Source organism: Eimeria necatrix, genomic scaffold, assembly GCF_000499385.1.
Source record: "Eimeria necatrix Houghton genomic scaffold, Enh_scaff14, whole genome shotgun sequence".
NCBI classification, from domain to species: Eukaryota; Apicomplexa; class Conoidasida; order Eucoccidiorida; family Eimeriidae; genus Eimeria; species Eimeria necatrix.
The window spans coordinates 42,794-59,853 of NW_013652137.1; the positions used below are offsets into that span (position 1 = coordinate 42,794).

Below are 17,060 nucleotides of genomic sequence, written 5' to 3' on the forward strand. Positions count from 1 at the left end.
CTGATCTTCAGGCGAATCATCAGAAAAGGCGAATGCCTGACTTCCGGAGGGCGCCCACAGGGGAACAACCGTGCATTGAGCACATGTTGACATGCTCTACTGTGAAAAGCTCTGGAATATTAACATGCACAGTATGAGTTGAAGCAAACAGCACGTTGTGAGCTGACTTGTGGGGAGCCTGGCCCACATAATCTACATATGCGAAATTGAAAAATGAGGTATCATTTTAGGAGGGGCAACCGCATTGCGCAGTCGCATAGGACAAACAACGCTAAACTCTGAACACCTCACAGCAGCACGGAGCATCCGCACTTGCAACGGGAAAGCTTAGGCAGCAACAGCGGCTGGAACTTTGGAAGGACTTCCGCTGCAGCATTGGGTAAGTAGATAGCCTGCACATTCAGTATGTGATCAATGACATGCAACGCGTGCCAATCGGCCTCCGAAGACGCATGATCTGTGGCTTGAAAGGTTGGTGCGAACTTCCCATCATTAAGCCAGGGATCCCGTTGACCTCCAATTGGCTCTCCACGCGGCAGCCAAATGCATCCACTTCCATCCGTAGCCGAGAACTCACTACTCTTCGTACGACAAACATACTTTGGGCACAAGGCTGCAAAGGGCCCCCAGAGAAGAGAAGCTGTGACGATGCCTTCTTCCACAAGTGTGTGGAGAAGAAACTGCACTTCGCAGTCATCTAGTAGACAAAGCATTCCTTGGAGCTGCTGGGCCGTGCTCCCAGGTCTTTGGATCAGCAAGGACCATAATCTCAGGCACAGCAGCTGCACCAGTGAGGCGTGCAGACGGCCGTCCAGTCGCACCCATGCACACGCTGGGAGCCATTCTTCAACCAACCTCATGGGCGTTAAGATTTCGTCTACAGTCGCGGTTTCGATAGAAGCTGTGTTGTCAGGCTCATTTGCTGCAGAAAAAGAGCGCCGCTCTGTTCCTACATCAACCCACGTTAGCAGGGCGCTGTAAAAAGAGCTGGTAATCTCGGCCTGCCGGCTATCCTCCGAAGCGCCTTCTTCGCCATGCGAATGTGGCACAGTGCCAACGATCAGATGAGAACCGCATTTTATATCCGCTCCTGGCGAAGACGAAACACTTCCGTCTTCGTGCTGTCGAACCTGGCATTGGCTATTGGCACTCTTTGAGCCCCACGCTGCCAAAATGGCTCGGGGGATCATCGCAGGTCGGGTTCTTCCCTTCTCCTGGCAGCGGCCACAAGGCTCAACCACACCTCCGCAACTGTTGTCGCCTCCCTCGTCAGTTTCCCGTGATTGCGGGAACAAACCTGATGAATCCGCCACAGGCAAACTCTCCACAGCCTGAATTGCCTCGTTTGAGGCTCCATGTAACGCCCAGCGAACTGCGAGCGGATCGCGCACAATGGGCTGTTCTCTAAGACAAAAATGGGAGGCAGCATCGGCAGCAGCCACCAACCGCCAGCTGACTCCTGCAGGAACTGGTACCACAAGTCGTAAGGAACACAGCACCGAAACGGAGACCAGAAACAACTGACTAGCACACGCAGCTGCGAAGCGTTTCGTCTCCAAGTCTTGGTCATCGCCCGCAGCTCCTATGATTGAACTTGGTGGGCGCCTTGTGGGAGCTCTGTGATGAGTGCGTGGCGTATGCTCGTCGTTTGTTCCTAGTCCCAGCTTACATGCAGCTCTCCTAAAGTAAAGACAAGAAGCGGTTCGCAAATCTGCAAGCTGCACAGGCTCTCTGCCGCTCCCAGCTCCTGGGTCAGCTGCTGTCTCTCTTGACAGATCAAGGAGCAGATCTGGCACAGCCGCGCCGTCCACTTTCGCTCTGAGTACGCAGCTAAGCAACCAAGCAGGACACAAGGCCAGAGCCACGCAAACCGTCATGTCCTTATAGTCATCATCTACCGCATGCTGGACATCTGGAGTAGTGCTTTGCGCAGGAACAGCAGCAGCCGTTGCAGCGACAGCTACGCGGCAGAATGCAAGTTCCTTCTCAGCCACCTCGTGAAGCTGCTGAGCAGCCTGTGCTTGGGGTGGCGTAGGAAGCAGTGGCAACAACTCGTGCATTTGAATCCGCAGCGCTAGACGAGCTGTTCCCTTCACAATCTCTAGTAAAGGTGCAGGTAGCTGGTAGTCACCACTTGGCGGTGAGCCACGCCCACGGATGCCCCGCTCCTTGGAAGGAAAGTTCTGAGGTCCAGAGGTGCCTCGCAGGTAGTTCATGAAAATCTTGAGCGGCCCATCTCCTTTGTGCTCTCCTTCCGTAGCGGAGCAGAGGGCTTGCTGGGGGAGTATGACGGTAGGATTCGAAAAGGCTGCCAGTGGTGGTACGGGTACGCAAGTACGGTCCCTCTTTGTCATCACATTGGGTGGGGAGTCGAGACTTTCTGCCATTCTTTTAAGCTGGGATCTGCCACCGCACGTCGAATTGCACAGACAGCCGGGAGGAGCAAAGGCTTCAACAGCTTTTGCAGCGAATCGCCAGTTCTGCCTGTAGTCATCTGCATAAGTGGGGAGAGACACCGGAAAACCACCAGGCAGTCCGGGCCTGAGAAGTCGAGGCACGCTTTCGAGAGAATCCGCATCTGCCTCTGTATTGCCTGTTTCTTCAAGGAAACCAAAGGAGGCAGCTGCACATGCAGTACGGTCCGTGAGGACAGGGGGCAGCAGCGACGCGTCAAAAGCATCTAGCTCCCCAGATGCGCCAAAGATTCCATCGGCAAAGTGGCTTGCGGGGGGAAGCTCCGCTGTATCTCTTCGGGGATAGCGGAAAGCGCCTCTTACATGCATTTCCTGATGCTCTGCTGTTTGCAAAGCAGGCTCCGTAGGCCTAGATGGCGCCGCGGGGCCTCCCTCTAGCGCTAGCCTCAGTTCTTGGCATAGCCTTCCAATCCCAGAAATGGAGCCGACCTCTTCTTGAGACGACCTGGGCACCTCTGTCGGATTTAAAGATGGCTCAGCAAGTCTTACTGTTGCGTGAGCTGCCCTCAGTTCACGCGGGATTGATGATTTCAAGAGAGAGCAGGTGACAGCCGTAATCTCAGGTACCCCTGCAGCATGCGCAGTGATGTGTGTCTCGATGCCCCCCTCTGTTGGCTTCCTTCCAGGCCTTTCCTCTGCAAGCGGCTCTCCTGAATCGTCTCCACGGCTGAGTGAGATGGCACTTAGCCACTCCGGTACATTATTCCAAAGGCCATCTTCTTCCCGCACAGCATCCTGCACAGTATTCAAATGTACACACTGCTGTAACCGCCCATTCACCACTCTTTCCCACCACAACTGCTGCTGTGAAACCGAAAGCCATCCTGAATGCCACTATCGACCGAGCAACCTGCTGGTTAGACTGGGAACTGGCAAAGTGCCAGATGGGCTTCTTAAAAGACAATGAGCAATGGGCCTTCTTGCGGAAGAACAGCCTCAGCAGCCAACCGTATCAGCATGCAAAAAATTCCACGCGACTCCAGGCGCAGTAGCTTGAGGTAGGAGGACAAAATGCTCTTGCGGTGACTACTGTTATTGTACAATGCAGAAGTATAGACTCACCAGTGGGTCCTCTTCCTCCAAAAGCTTTAGCAGCTCCGCGTCAGCTGCAGCCTCTGGCGAATCCGGGAGGTAGCCCTCCTTTCCCCAGAAAGGAGACAACCACAGCGTGCCCCTAGCTAGGCCTTCCAGAGCAGCAAGTGCTTCGCAACCGGACACGTCTGGACCCAAGGATACTGCCACCCTACCGGCGACTGTAGCGGCATCGCTTTCCGAGTCCGCTAGCAGCTGAGCCGTAACAGGCCCTGTCAATTCTCCAGCCACTTTGTTCTCTGCTGAGGCAGAGAACTCGCCAGGTTCGCCGGGGATCGACAAGCATTCAGATGGAGGCGGCTGCAGACGGGCGCTCTCGAGCAGCTGAAGGAGCTGGAAGTCGCCTTCGTTGGTCTCACCACGGCTTTCATCGAGGGCAGGCCCTTCTTCAAGAGTTTGCCCTTCTTCCTGTGCCAACTGGGCCAGAAAGATATCATGTGGCAAATCGTCTGTACCCTGGCTTCCAATGTGACGAGCGGCAGCCGAAGAGGAGCATGCAGTGGCCCTGCCTGCTAGTTCCCCTGTGCTGGCTGCACCTTTCGGGGTAGAATTGCCGTGAGATGAGAGAGGCGAAGCCAGCTTCCTTGGTGTCAGCTCCAACGTGGAATGAAGAAGAGAGGACATGACACGGTAGTCCCACAGCCGCCCAAAAAGTGAGAGTCGCGAGGAGCTGCGCATCGCCAGAAAATCAAATGTAGCGGCAGGCAGATGGAATTCGGCTTTGGCACTACGTACAAGGGGAAAAAGAAGACGACACGGAAAGTGGTGAAAGTATATTACAGCTTCAGCTGTGTAGAAAAAATAGGCAGAAAAAACACGTCCCAGTATTTTACCTGCTCAGGACGAAAGGGCGACGGCATTTGGCCTCGAGGGCTACGGCTATTTCCGGCTTTTTGTAGACGTGTAATTGCTTCCCTGCAGTCTCTGCAGAAGCAGCATCTTTCTTCTCTTTCAAAGAAGGCACAGAGGGAGGCTTAAAGACTGTCACCCAGCCCTTGCGCTGCCACGCCCTCCACAGAGCACTGAGCTCCAGAGGACGCAACTCGCGGAGTGCAGCCAACTGAGTCGCTGGCCGGTAATATGGCAACGGTGTAAAAACAACAGCCTGCAACGAGGCCACAATTGAAGTAACCCAGAAAGCTCCGCAACGAAATTTTTGAAAAGCTCAGACAGAGGGAGCTCTAAAACAGTGCTGCGAATTGCACTCAAGCGAGTGTAAGCCCACCTTCAGCATATTGCGAGCCATCATGATGCGGGGACTGTTTAAAGGACGGCATACCTAAGAAATGCCCGAACAAAAACCACAGTGTAAGGACAGTGTGGAAAAAAACTGAGGTAGGTATGCATGCGGAACTAAGTAAGGAGAAGGAAGTGAAATGATCAGTTATTTAGCCCACCAAAGACTTCTTTGCGACCACAGGAGCCTCGCTTCTAAGCCCGCAGTGAAGGCGCAGCTCAAGCGCAGAAGGGATGCGACCCTCCAGGACAAAGTGACGAAGGGACTCAGGATCAAGCCGCCTGACAACAAGCGCGCATACAGTACACGTCGATGAGGAGCACGCAGCGAGCTTTGAATAATGGCACGATGAAACAACCTACCGAAAGCTACTAAAAATGCGAGAGTTCAAAGACCGCCGACTCAGTACGAAGCCTAAAAACAGACGCGCTCTAGAAGGCGCCAGCGGGGGCACGCAGAGGCAGCCGAGGATCTGAAAAGCGGCATGTAAAGGCAAAAATAAACAAGCGCAATCGCGATCCGCCTAATAAACTCAGGGTCAGCAGTTCATGCAGTATTGGCCATCTAGCTCCTTCCACAGGTCAGCTTTCCGATTTCACATGTGGAGTAAATCTTTCCTGAAGCTCAAATATGTAGCCGAATATCACTATTCGTGTGCTGATGAAGAAATAAGTGGACACTGCCACACCCGACCTGCCAAATTGGATGCTCCTCTGAGGGAAGAGACTGAGAGGGAGATGGTGACAGCCAAGCCTCCGACAAAGGCCCTCCGCTGCGGTTCTCAAGCTTCTCCGCCTGAACCATTGGGCCCCGTGACAGGTTCTGAGGGCTATACGCTGCCAGCCAGAGCCTCTCCGCAACGACAGCTGCCCCTATTAGTGTGATCTCATCCTCTGCAGGCACAAGGGGAATTCAGTAGCTGCGGGATACACCGTAGCAGTTCCAACGGAGTGCTTCAGCCTCCAAGAAACACCAATCCATAGCTTTTACAGCAAATCGTAAGCGAGGCATTTGAACTAAACCTAAGAATAAAAGTAATTGCGATAGACATCAGCAGATATAAAAAGGGCTTACCGCGACCCATTGAAGCGAGAATTGCCTCTTCATCTACCGAAGCCTAAGGCCAACAATGCACATGCCGCATGTGAAGGAAAAGCGTCACAGCAGCAGCAGCAACCAACCACAGACACCATGGAAAGCACACAGGAGCCACGGTCTGGCGAACATACACAGCCTGGATTAGCAACGGACAGATGAAATACTAGTAGCGAGGACAACCTTTACAAGAAGTGTGGTGTGGCATTGTGACATCACAACTGATAGAACAAGAATGTGACACCGCTCCGACACCATTCCTGTAAAAGTGTGTGAATCACGAATCAGTGGTTGTTTCGCCCTCAACAAAATATTGTCCGGAAGCAGTGCAGCACTTTGTCCTTACTCGCAGCAAGAAGCCGCTGGCTGGTACGTCCACTACCTTAACAGAGCCTCGTGTTAAAAGGCGCCCCTCAAAACGCTCGCGAGCTTTCCGGGCTTCCTCATCATGAGAATTCGCCAGCTGTAGCGGATCCACTGGGGTATCTGCACCAGAAATGCTATTTTGGAGATGGTACAGCTTGCTCACATCGATAACTCCCTCAAACTACTGCTGAGGACCCCGCTGCTACCATCTGTGGGTTTTCACCTTGCCGTTATCCATGATACACAAGCGAACAATCAAAAGTATGCGTGCAGCAGGTGATATAGACAAACACATATGTGTCGAAGTGCGAAGATGGTGGACTGCTGCAGGAGGCTTCAATTCCTCTCAGGCGGATACTTTTTGATCTAAACTTCCATTCGCGGGATCTCCTAGTTACCTTTTAGGCGAAATGCCATTATTTAGGTGTCCAAGCGCTCCTACCCTCTATGCTGTCAAGGCACTTGTGATCCGACCTATTCTCGAGTCTCACCTCTTGCAGGGAATGCAGTGCGGCGTCTTCGTCTGAATTTGCTGAGCTCGGCCTTCTGTTGTTGGTCTTCCAGGCGCCTGTAAAAAACCCAAGCATGCAATGTCCTCTGCTGCAGATATTCTGGGGTTTCACCGATCTCTGGAAAAGACACCAGGCGCTGACTGTGCCGTAATACTTGACCGCCTCCCACTCCTGGCAAAACTAACTCGTCACTCTCCATGTTCGGCACACAGTGAGTCAACCAATCCAACCAAAGTACCGGCAAACCTAAGAAGCTCCACGAAAAAGGGTAGAAGAGATACTGATTGAAACGTCCACTCACCTCTTGCGCTCCCAAGGCAGAACGTACAAAACCTCGTCGGCAGGCAGCGACTCGTGGTGAGCTCTCTCGTAATGCAAGCGCAGCGACTTTTCCCACGAATAAAAATGACCGCAGCGGTGGCACTGAAACCGCACGTCTCGTGTGCGATGGACTAAGAGGCCAGGTCCCCGGTCTCTATCCGTAGTCTCCGTTTTTGCTGGTGTTCCCAAGACTCTTGCTTGTCCTTCAATTCGAGCCGAGTCGTTGCCGAAGGGACCAGGAGTAGACGGGCAAGTGATGGAAACTTCATGCTGAGCTGCCTGTCTAGGCATCTGTGACGACGCGGTAGGGACCCTGTCCTCTAAAACTTGGAACTTTTCGTCCCTATCCCCAAAACTGCCCCCGATAAGCAGCGTCTGATTGCTGCGGGAACCGCCCTTGATCTCAAAAACACGAATTAAGTAGCGCAGCACTGCCTGAAGACAATAACAAACGGCAAAAAGTGATGGGCAGCTCGTCCCTTTGCTGAAATATATGCATACATACATGCACCTGGAAAAGGCATAACAACTGGCCACCACCTGAGACGCAGCCAGGAGGCTACCAGCGTCTGTTCAGAACTCTTGCACGAAAACCAAAACAAGCTTGCAGATGTCCCCCATCCCAAATTGTTGGGCAAATATCAATTATTCTCGCCGTAGCAACGACCAAAGATCCTTCTAATTCCCACAGAGGCGCTGACACTTCATTTACTTCCAGTGGACATAAGCAGCTAGTCAGAACTAAAACGCACATCTGCTGGGTATCCAACTCGTGTAGACAGCTCAACAATTTGCGGTGAAGATGCATTGAGAACAAAGGCCTCTAATTCAGCGCCGCTGGCGTCTCGCAATCTTTCCAGGGTCTCAGCCGCGAAAGAATCCATGGCTGCCTGCAACAACAGACGTAGCCACATACCAGGCCTAAACAAACAGTGACTCATGCAACGGTTCCAAGCTAGCCCATGGTTGCGGCCAAGAACATATGCAACGGTAATATGCACGCAGCACTTTCTGGAAAGACCACGAACTCGGGAGAGAACTAACCCTCGCAGCACCAGTAAAGGCCACCTGGCCCTTCCAGTTCTTTGAGTTAAATGCCTCAGCGACAGGGAAGACTTCTGGTAGCTGCACCTGAAACAGGCAAGGACAGCAGTAGCCGTGGTATTGCCGGGGGCCCGAAGCCTGTCGCATTCACATGCACTAAAGCTTTCAAAGAAAAATTTGATGATGCATGTCGAAAGGTGGCCAGGCCAAACGTGTCAACAGAGCGTTTTGAATATGTATGTATACACTAACAGATGATTGCGTGTTATGCATTTGATGGGTCCCACGTATCCGAGCAAAACCAGACATACCCGCCTGCGGCTCGAGTAGTGTGTGTCCTCGGTCGCCTTGTGGCCCGCCAGAGCCTCTGTATCCGACTGCTGTAAATCCTCGCCTGCCCCTGAGCGGGGAGAGAAAAACTGAGAGGGTTGTGAGTCACTACCCATTGCCCAAGTCATCTGCCGTTCCTCCAAAACCCATTGCGAGACTTGCAGCTGCAGCTGCTGCCAGTAGCTTTCAACGCCTTCGTGCGAGAGACCATCGAACTCCTTAACTTGCACGCTCGGTTTTTCTCCGTCCTTTGCTGTTATCTGCAAAACACCAAGGCACGTATCAAGTGCAGAAACTGCGAAAACCACCACAAACAGGGCATGCGCAGCACTGATACAGCAACCAGCAGCAGCACTTCACTTGTTGCCTTGACAAGAAACGGACATGCCTAGTGACATACCGCAGAGAATTCCGGAAGCCGCAGGACCTTATTCAGTCGCCATGCGTGGGCCCCTGGAGGAGCTTTCGAAGTGCGATCTTCACTTTTTCCTTCGGGAGCGACCTCTATTTGAGATACTATCCCCATTCGACCTACAAACGATCGAAGTACACGCCTTCCAAGCCATACGCTGCAGTCCGATTCATCAAACGTGAGAGTATGGGTGGAAGGAAAACAGAATCGCTGCACTCGCCGCAATCAGTAAGTTGCAAAACATGCCCATGGTGAGCCTCAAAAGCAGTTGTTTAGCGGCCATTAAATGACCAGGGGCCAAGAAACAAGCAAAACAACAACGTAAGGCAGCAACAGCTGGAGTGAAGGCGCACCGAGAAGAGACAAGAGCTTCCTGACGGCGGTGCCGGCGTTCTTTTTTCCAAGTCCTAAAAGAGGCAAATTAGCTTTGGGATGCAGCTGCCTGTAAGACTGCAACTGTCGGCTTGAGAATACAAGTAGCCTAAAAAGGGGACCTGGCAATTTGTACAGGGGCTGGCGAGAGGCCGAATCCTTCGCGAGGTGCTCGTCCAGTAGCGGCAAGGCATAGCCACAGCCGATCTGAAATGTAAGCAGACGCCCAACGAAATCTGGGCAACCATTTACAACCCGAAGTTCTCGGGATTGATTATGTGCTCGTTCCCTCCCTTTTCAGAAACAAACCCCGGACAAGTCAGGCAGAATGTCTATCCGGCCGTCAAAACAAGATAGCACCTTTAGGCTGGCCCGAAAGAGATCCATACTGATCATGGCAAAGCCTTCAGAGGCCATTAACAGGCCTCCTCTCACCAGGCGAAGAAACATCTCCAAGGGCATTCGGCGGACCATAGAAGAAACGGTGAGACGGGCACCCTCTGCAGGCAGGAAAAAGAAAAGACTACTCTTTGCTGCTCAAGTAATAGCAGCAGCTCTCAGGTAAATTAAGGAGATCCACAAGGGATCTTGCTGCAAGGTCGCCGAAATCCTTCTTACCCTGACCTTCAGCAGGAAAACTTCCAGCGAGACCCAGAAGCTGCAACGTGAGCGTAAGTAGGTACTGGTGGAAGCACTTGGCGCGGATCATGACTGGGAATATAAAGCCGTAAAAAGCTAAATGCCTCTGGCTAAACGCAAACTTGTCCTGGAGAGATGCCCGAGGAAGCGTCTGAATTTGCCCCACACACTCACGCCACATAACCCTATCCATGACGGAGATACGCAGGCATCAAAAGGAAAAGCAGCGTTGCTTGCATGCAATTTCCCTTCCGAACTGTCTGATGTCTTTTGTCGCCTGCAGGTGGCCCTTTGTAGAGCCCACAGACAATGGCAGCACTAACAACGGACGTTCTGAAGGGGCTCTATCTATTGCACTGCTGCCCACTCTGCCTTTCTCTCCCACCTTATCGACCATAAGTAGAGAAGCCGCTGTTGCGGGAGGTCCAGGCTGCGTCACGCTGTTGTATGCGTTGCGGCTTTCAAGCTCCGCTAGACGAGAAATCTCTCGTTCGAGACCCTTCAGTTGCTTTCCTACAAGCGACTGTGTTGATGAGTCTGCTGTCCCCAGATCAGATGCAGGCAACTTTTGAGTTTCCGTTGGCACCTGTAGCTGGGCTGTCGAAATATCAAGGCAATCGTTGCTGCCCGTTTGGAGCTCAGGAACTCGCACAGGGGCCGCTGGTGCTCCAGCCAGCCGGAGCTCTTCGCCCTGCAAAATTATCACAGCTCCTGATAAAGCTAATGTCGCTGGAAGGCAGAGACACAGGCGACGCCAGCCCCACCAGTCTCGGCTGTTATCTTGAAACTTCTACCCCTTGAATGCGCCCTCAGAGCTTACCGCCTCCTTGAGCTTCCCCTCTAGCAGTAACTGATTCCGTCGGATAGCTTCCCGACAGCCATGGGCCCTCCTTTGGGTAATCTACGCAGAGCAGACATGAAACAAGCCAAGCGTCCGCGCAGCAATTTGTAGAAGCAACAGTTCTGGATGCCAGCAACAGCAGTGTCAGTAACTAGTAAGGCCTGGGGAACAGCGGACAACTGTTGTTTATGTAAGTGCTGGAACCATGAGGCACCTCAAAATGACCCCACCAGCGCAGCGACGCGTTGCTCTGCAGTTTCTTCGTCAAGCGTTTCAGCCCAAAAGAAGAAAGTGATATCTGCAAACGTTGATGAAACCCCTGAAGGGCCCTCTAAGCGATCGGCTGAGCTCTTCGATGCGGCGACACGGCCCCTTCGGATTCGCGGCTCAAGCTGCATGGCCACCTCCGCCATGCGGTGCACCGTCTTTCTGAGATGCGCAAAGTCGCAACCAGCGCAAATATGCACCTTCAGCGGGGGAGAATTCGGACAGGTACGCATGGAAAGAACAGATGGTTTATCAAGATGCTTCGCAAAATCACGTCGTTGAGGGACAAATAATAGACCTCACAAAGAACCAATATTATCTGCTTGGCCGCCATCCATGCCTTCTTATTGAAGTCTGGTGACGGCCGTCGTACGAACTTGAGTACGAATTCCAGTGGTCCAGTCAGTCGCTACATCTCATTCCTTAGTTAGCCACATATGCACAGTTTCGACAAGAGGAATCGGAACCTACGATCTTGGGTTCGCGCTCATCCTCCCACAAACGCTGTTCTTACCTGTCAGGGCCATTAGGCGTCTTCTCCGCGTCCGCGATGACTTTGCTTATTGAAGGGATCGTGCAACAACCAAACGACTGGACAGCCTGCTGAAAGAGCACCAGGCGCGCCACGAATTGGGGTGTCTCTAACAGGCGCAGCGTACGAGGCGGCAATTTCTCTCGAATCGCTCTCTCCTTCATTTCCCTCAGCACGCGTTGGATGTCCATATCCGAAGATGCGGGCGTAATACAATTACATGATGCACTCCTCTCAACAGCGCCACTCAACGATGTCGATGAGACAACCGTAACTAGAGCACTGTCTCCTGCCAGGCCTGGCCCTTGTGCTGTTGCCGACACAGCACCGGGAAGGGCCGCATCCGCTAGTTCTATGCACTCTACGGCAACATCTGCAGAGGACGGCAAAGTATTAGATGCTGCTGCTACTGCTGGCGACGAAGGAGCCGTACATTTGGCAGCGATAGCAGCTGGTGATGCTTCAGCTGTGTGCTTCCGTTCCACCTCGTTCAACGTGCGCGGTAGCTCATGCCGACAGCGAGACCGCTTTTCAGTGTCCCCATAAAGAGCTTCTGCACTTTGGGGTCTCTTGCGCCCACTCACAGTCCCAATGTCTTCTCCGACACTGATTCCACACCGGGCCGTGGAGTCCTGCTGTTGATGCCTCCCGCCTTGACGGCGTGCTGATCGGTCATAACAAGCTTCCTTAGCTCCCTTTTCCCGTGCTTTTTCTGTTGCAGCAGCAGCAGCACCACCAGCAGCAGCTGTTGATTCTGTAGCAGTGGGAAATGAGGCTTGTCCTCTCAGCCACGGCGTTCTCGATGGGATACGAACTATTGCTGAATAGACTGATACTTCTTTCTTGGCAACTTCTGGGGTACCAGTGTAACCACTTGCAGTTAAGAAGGCCGAACCTGCTCTGTTCTTCTCGCCTCCTCCGTCTTCTTCTAAACCTAAAGCGATGTCAAAGCTTTCTCTGTGAGCTTCAGTTTCCCTGAGGTAGCAGCAAACGAAAATGGAGCCACTGCACTGCACCAAAACGTTTTGCCAGCTCCTACCATATAAAATTTATTGCGATTGCACCAACGATTCCAAACGAAAAACGAAACATTCGAGAAGAGGGCTTGAAGCTGTAAAGGCGAGCTGGCACTTGACTGTACGCAGTGTGTATCCCTATTTGCTGCAAGACAGCACTCACACCCTTGCATTCAAGCTGGCCGTATCGGCGGAGGGCGACTCGGACAGCAGTGCCTGGAAATGGGGCAGATCCTTGCTGATGTATCTGTACAAAAAGCACTTGCCACGCCTCTCTGCCACTCGCGAGACTAAATTTCGCCTAGAAAACTCCTGAGACAGAGTCACCCCACAGGATTCAAAATGTACTGTCAAGCGCGCACGCGTCTCACTAAAACAGACAAACGCCGTAGCTGATACAATCCCAGCAATCCCAGCACACTTCCAGTGTACGCATGACTCTGAACATAGGCGAATTTGAGGCACTGTGAGGCCAAGGGCGTCTACAAAAGCACTTCGGAAAGGGAAGTGCGAGACAAAGGTTCAACTGAGGAGCAGAATGGCGCACCACCAAAGCCTTCCCGCTGCGCTTAATATCGAGTCCCAGCAGCCGAGACAGCTCCACCGTGGTCAAACCTTCCGGGCCAGCGGCAGTTAGCAAGAGAGAAGCCAAAGTGGCCAATGGCACCCCATCTAAGTCCACCCTGCAGTGACGAAACAGCGTCGAGAGCGTCCAAGCTGCACCAGTGAAGGCATGGTTTGCCGAAGCATCTGACGCTTCTCTCCAGCCTCGCAATCAAACTGTCACACCACTTAGAGCCCTTTACCCATATGGCTACCCACACGTACACTTGTGAAGGGTCATCATCTCCGTCTTCCACTTCCATTACAGTACCTGACAAACCTCGGTCTTCTTTTCTATTGCCTACATCTGGGATATTGGCGGCCTCCGCAGCCGCTGTGACTGTACCTTCTTCCACTTTGATTTGGGCGCTGCGGAGCCTCACAGAAAGCTTCATCAGGATCCAGAAGTAAAGCCATGAGGTAAGCCTCGCTCCCCAAAGTACTTACTAATACGCTTACATCACAATAGGAAATGAGAGACCCGCAAAAGGAGGCCATCTACAAAGCCAATGGCCACCGGACATGGTGAACGCACGCGTAGTAAAAGTAATGGACTTGGATTCACGTAAACTCACATCATCTTGCCACCCCGTGTCTCGCCTTGGTGTTCCTGGGCCTGTGGTGTCAAGCTTTTAGCTGTAGTGCGTGATGCCTCGAAGGGGCACAAAAGAAGACATCGTTCAAAACGAGCTGTCTGTCTGCAAAAAGCCCTCACCCGCTGCACTTGGTTACTTCGCTCTAGAGACTCCCGCAGCTTGTAAAACAGGCGATGCAGCTGCTTGTCGCTAAAACGCAAGTAAGGTGCCTGCGCGGCAACAACCGCACCTGTCCAACCAACAGCAGAAACTGCAGTAATCGAAGAAAGACCGCATTTCCGAGAAGCAGAACTCGATGCATGCAAACTATGTGGAAGCCACCAGCCGCAGAAGCAGTGCGGCAGCAGCAGTACAAACAGTAGCAGCAACATTCAAGCAAAGTGGGGCGCCTTCAGTATCTGCTTACCTCATCAGATGTGAGAATTTTGGAGATGCAAAACTGCTTGACCTCCTCTTCAAGTAAAATATTGTTGGGCGCCTTGAGCAGCAGCCGAACCGCTTGCTGCTGCAGCGGCAGCAAATGCTGCAGAGCCACAAGACCTCTCAAGTGGGCCGGAAGCCTGACGGGGGAGAAGAAACTGCTGCTCCACAGCAAAGCAGACATGGTGAGATTCGTCCTTGGTGTCCCCGGAGAAGGAGAAATTGTTCCTTCCAGAACATGGAGTTCAGCGGGAAAGTCCGAGCCCGCTCTACTGCGATTGGAGCCACCCGTGGAGCCCCCTCGCCTCCCCAGCTTGTGAGTGGGTGGTATGGAGAGCTGCATATGGCAGATGAGCTCATCTCTGTACAGGGGCTTCAAGTGGTGGAAAACAGTTTTTGGATCCATCTGCAGCTCCTGGGCTATACGATACTGCCACTGGCCTGAACCAAAATCCACAAGAAATAGCTAAAGAAATGAGCACAAGAAGCAAACCAGCATATCACACACTATCAGATGTACCACGAGACGAACCCACACCAGAAGATGTAGAGTGAATCAACAAGAACATCAGTAGCGTCCCATCCAACGAAAGCAACGCCAAAACTGCCACTGCAAATACAGGTGGCAGCAAGCGTTGAATTAGTGGAAAAGAGCAATACTTTCTTCAAAAAGGATACATGTATTTCTGTCTTGCTAATCTTGTCGCTAGATAAGGCCACTGGTGTTGCGCTAGCTTGCTAGTTACAGAACTCACCGTTTTCCTTGTGACAGGAAATATTGCGAAGGATTTGAAACGGTATATCCTTTACTCGGCGTTCATAGTCCGGCCGGTCACTGGTCAAGTCTGTGGCGGTCAAAAGTCTAACAGGAACTTCTGCACAGGCCGCCAACAGCCACTGTTTCTGTTGTTCTAAGGATGCGTCTGGGGCTACAGTTGCTGCTGAAGAGTCTGCAGGAGTAGCTGAAGGCTCCCCTGCTGTGTTCCGTGTAGCGGCCTCATTTATCCCTTCACTGTTACAATAAATGGTGCTAGGCACTCCCAACAAATCGGGAGGAACCGCAGGATCCCTCCACGTTACCAGTCTCCCATGGTTTGCATGCGCCTTAGCAGGTGCAGCAGGCTGGGAATGCTGCTGGGTGGTGAATGAGGAGAACAGAGTGAAATCAACATCGTGGCAACAGTAAAGCGAGCGCCAGAGAACAGCCTGGAAGGAAGCGCAAATAAAACAAACGCCGAATTCCAAAGAGAGCTCTGTGTCACTCCAAAAGCATTTTCCTCACTAAACGGCGCGTTCTGGTTTTCAAGTATCCACTGAGGGGCCTGACAGTGTATGGAGGCATCAAAAGTCTCTTCGCTTCTAAATGTGACCACGTAAACAGAAAAGAACGAGAAGCGAGTAGAAGCAAAGAAGTTGAGCGTTTACTCTTGTGAACAGGTCCAAGTCAAACTCCTTCTCCTGATGCAAAATTTCACAGAGCCTCTCGAAGGATATCCCAGGGAATGGATGCAGAGCTAATTCCTCCAGCGCTGCAGCCCTCAGTGCTGCCTCCATCTTGAAGGGGTAAAGATGGCTGCCTGTACAACTGAGGAGCCCATCTAGTCGCTGCTGTTGTGCCTCATGTTTTTAAGTGCCCTTGCAGACACAGCTTCACGTGTCTCTTCAGCCAACGCCATTCCAGAAGTCGGAATGGGGACCACGCACCATGTAACAGCTGGATAGTGGAAGTAGATGCGCAAAGGCGGCCCGGGGACGGATGACCCCAGAGCCAGCAACCAGCGAAGGCCGCAGAGAATCGCTTTATATAAGAAATCGGACGAAGATAATGCACAAGACTACTGAATAGCAGAACGAGCAGAAGGTAACAATGGGAAAATGTAGACTCGATGAGAGACCGTCACGATAGCTGCGCGCCCAAGTCCGGAGTGTGGGACCGTGGGCAGGAACGCAAGAAATAAACACGTGGTACTGCAGGTCAACTCTAAAAAATGAATTTTAATTTGAACTGTGCCTTCTACAGAAACTCATGTAAAGGATCGAGCCTGTTCCATCGCCACGTCAGCCCCAGCAACGCACATGCCAGTTTCACCTGCGCGGACTGACCCGCGTTCGAGACCCAGTGGATAGCACAATTCCATGAGGGACACATCATGCCAGCTTCTGGGTCCGAAATTTGTTAAATCCGTTTGCTCCACTTCTGACATGGAAGAGGACTGCATGCGCACGTGTCACCCGTTTATCTGGGGTTTGCTTCGTGCCATATTATTTCCAGTGCATGCTTCCTCTTTGCTGCCCTACAATGTCTTGAATAAGCACTGGCTTGCGTACAATTGGGTGCAGAAAATCTGAAGCCTGCCAGCGAAATGAAACTATCCCCAGCAACGCCGTCACAAATCAGGGATATCGATGCAATGCGTCAAAAACCATAGCCAGGGACCAGAAGAACACGCCATAAGCTGAAAGCGAAAACGCAATATGCAGCAGTGTCTGTAAATTCGCACTACCGCCCGACCTTGACGGGAAACTGGCGATAGTTTCTCCCCTAGTAAGGGGAAAACGAACGCTTCGTTGCACTATTCCGTAAGAACAAGGCAACGATTCTTCGGGCTGCGTCCCAAACGTTTGTTCCTACAACATAGATCTAGTCTAGATGGCAAGGACTGAACAGTTCAAGTCGCCACTCGTGACCTGAATAAGTAATCCTGAAGGTATCATTCAAACTAAAACTGGCCACTGAAGCTTCGCTCTACTATAACGTATTCGCGGCTTGCGTTGACGCTGATTTGTGATAGGCAGAACTCAGTTACATACGAACTGCACGGTGCTGCAACTTCACCATTTCTTTGTGTGTTGCAGCATAGGCCTGTGCAAGTTTTCTCGCAATATATGTT

General features: G+C 52.2%; 1 protein-coding gene across 1 annotated transcript; it reads right to left on the bottom strand.

The window, feature by feature from the left end:
* Positions 1-287: 287 nt before the first annotated feature.
* ENH_00015530 (hypothetical protein, conserved) lies at positions 288-15,723 on the bottom strand (the record flags this gene model as incomplete). Its single annotated transcript, XM_013579004.1, has 29 exons — positions 288-3,209; positions 3,537-4,236; positions 4,400-4,671; positions 4,792-4,845; positions 4,964-5,084; positions 5,166-5,275; positions 5,497-5,696; positions 5,878-5,920; positions 6,245-6,384; positions 6,756-6,832; positions 7,078-7,532; positions 7,850-7,987; positions 8,142-8,228; positions 8,453-8,731; positions 8,872-9,002; positions 9,237-9,462; positions 9,691-9,755; positions 9,874-10,045; positions 10,280-10,585; positions 10,715-10,795; positions 10,966-11,164; positions 11,517-12,509; positions 12,714-12,862; positions 13,098-13,233; positions 13,379-13,522; positions 13,729-13,958; positions 14,156-14,610; positions 14,925-15,375; positions 15,595-15,723. 29 exons carry the CDS (start codon positions 15,721-15,723, stop codon positions 288-290), a joined length of 9,465 nt encoding a protein of 3,154 aa, XP_013434458.1.
* Between the last annotated feature and the right edge of the window lie 1,337 nt (positions 15,724-17,060).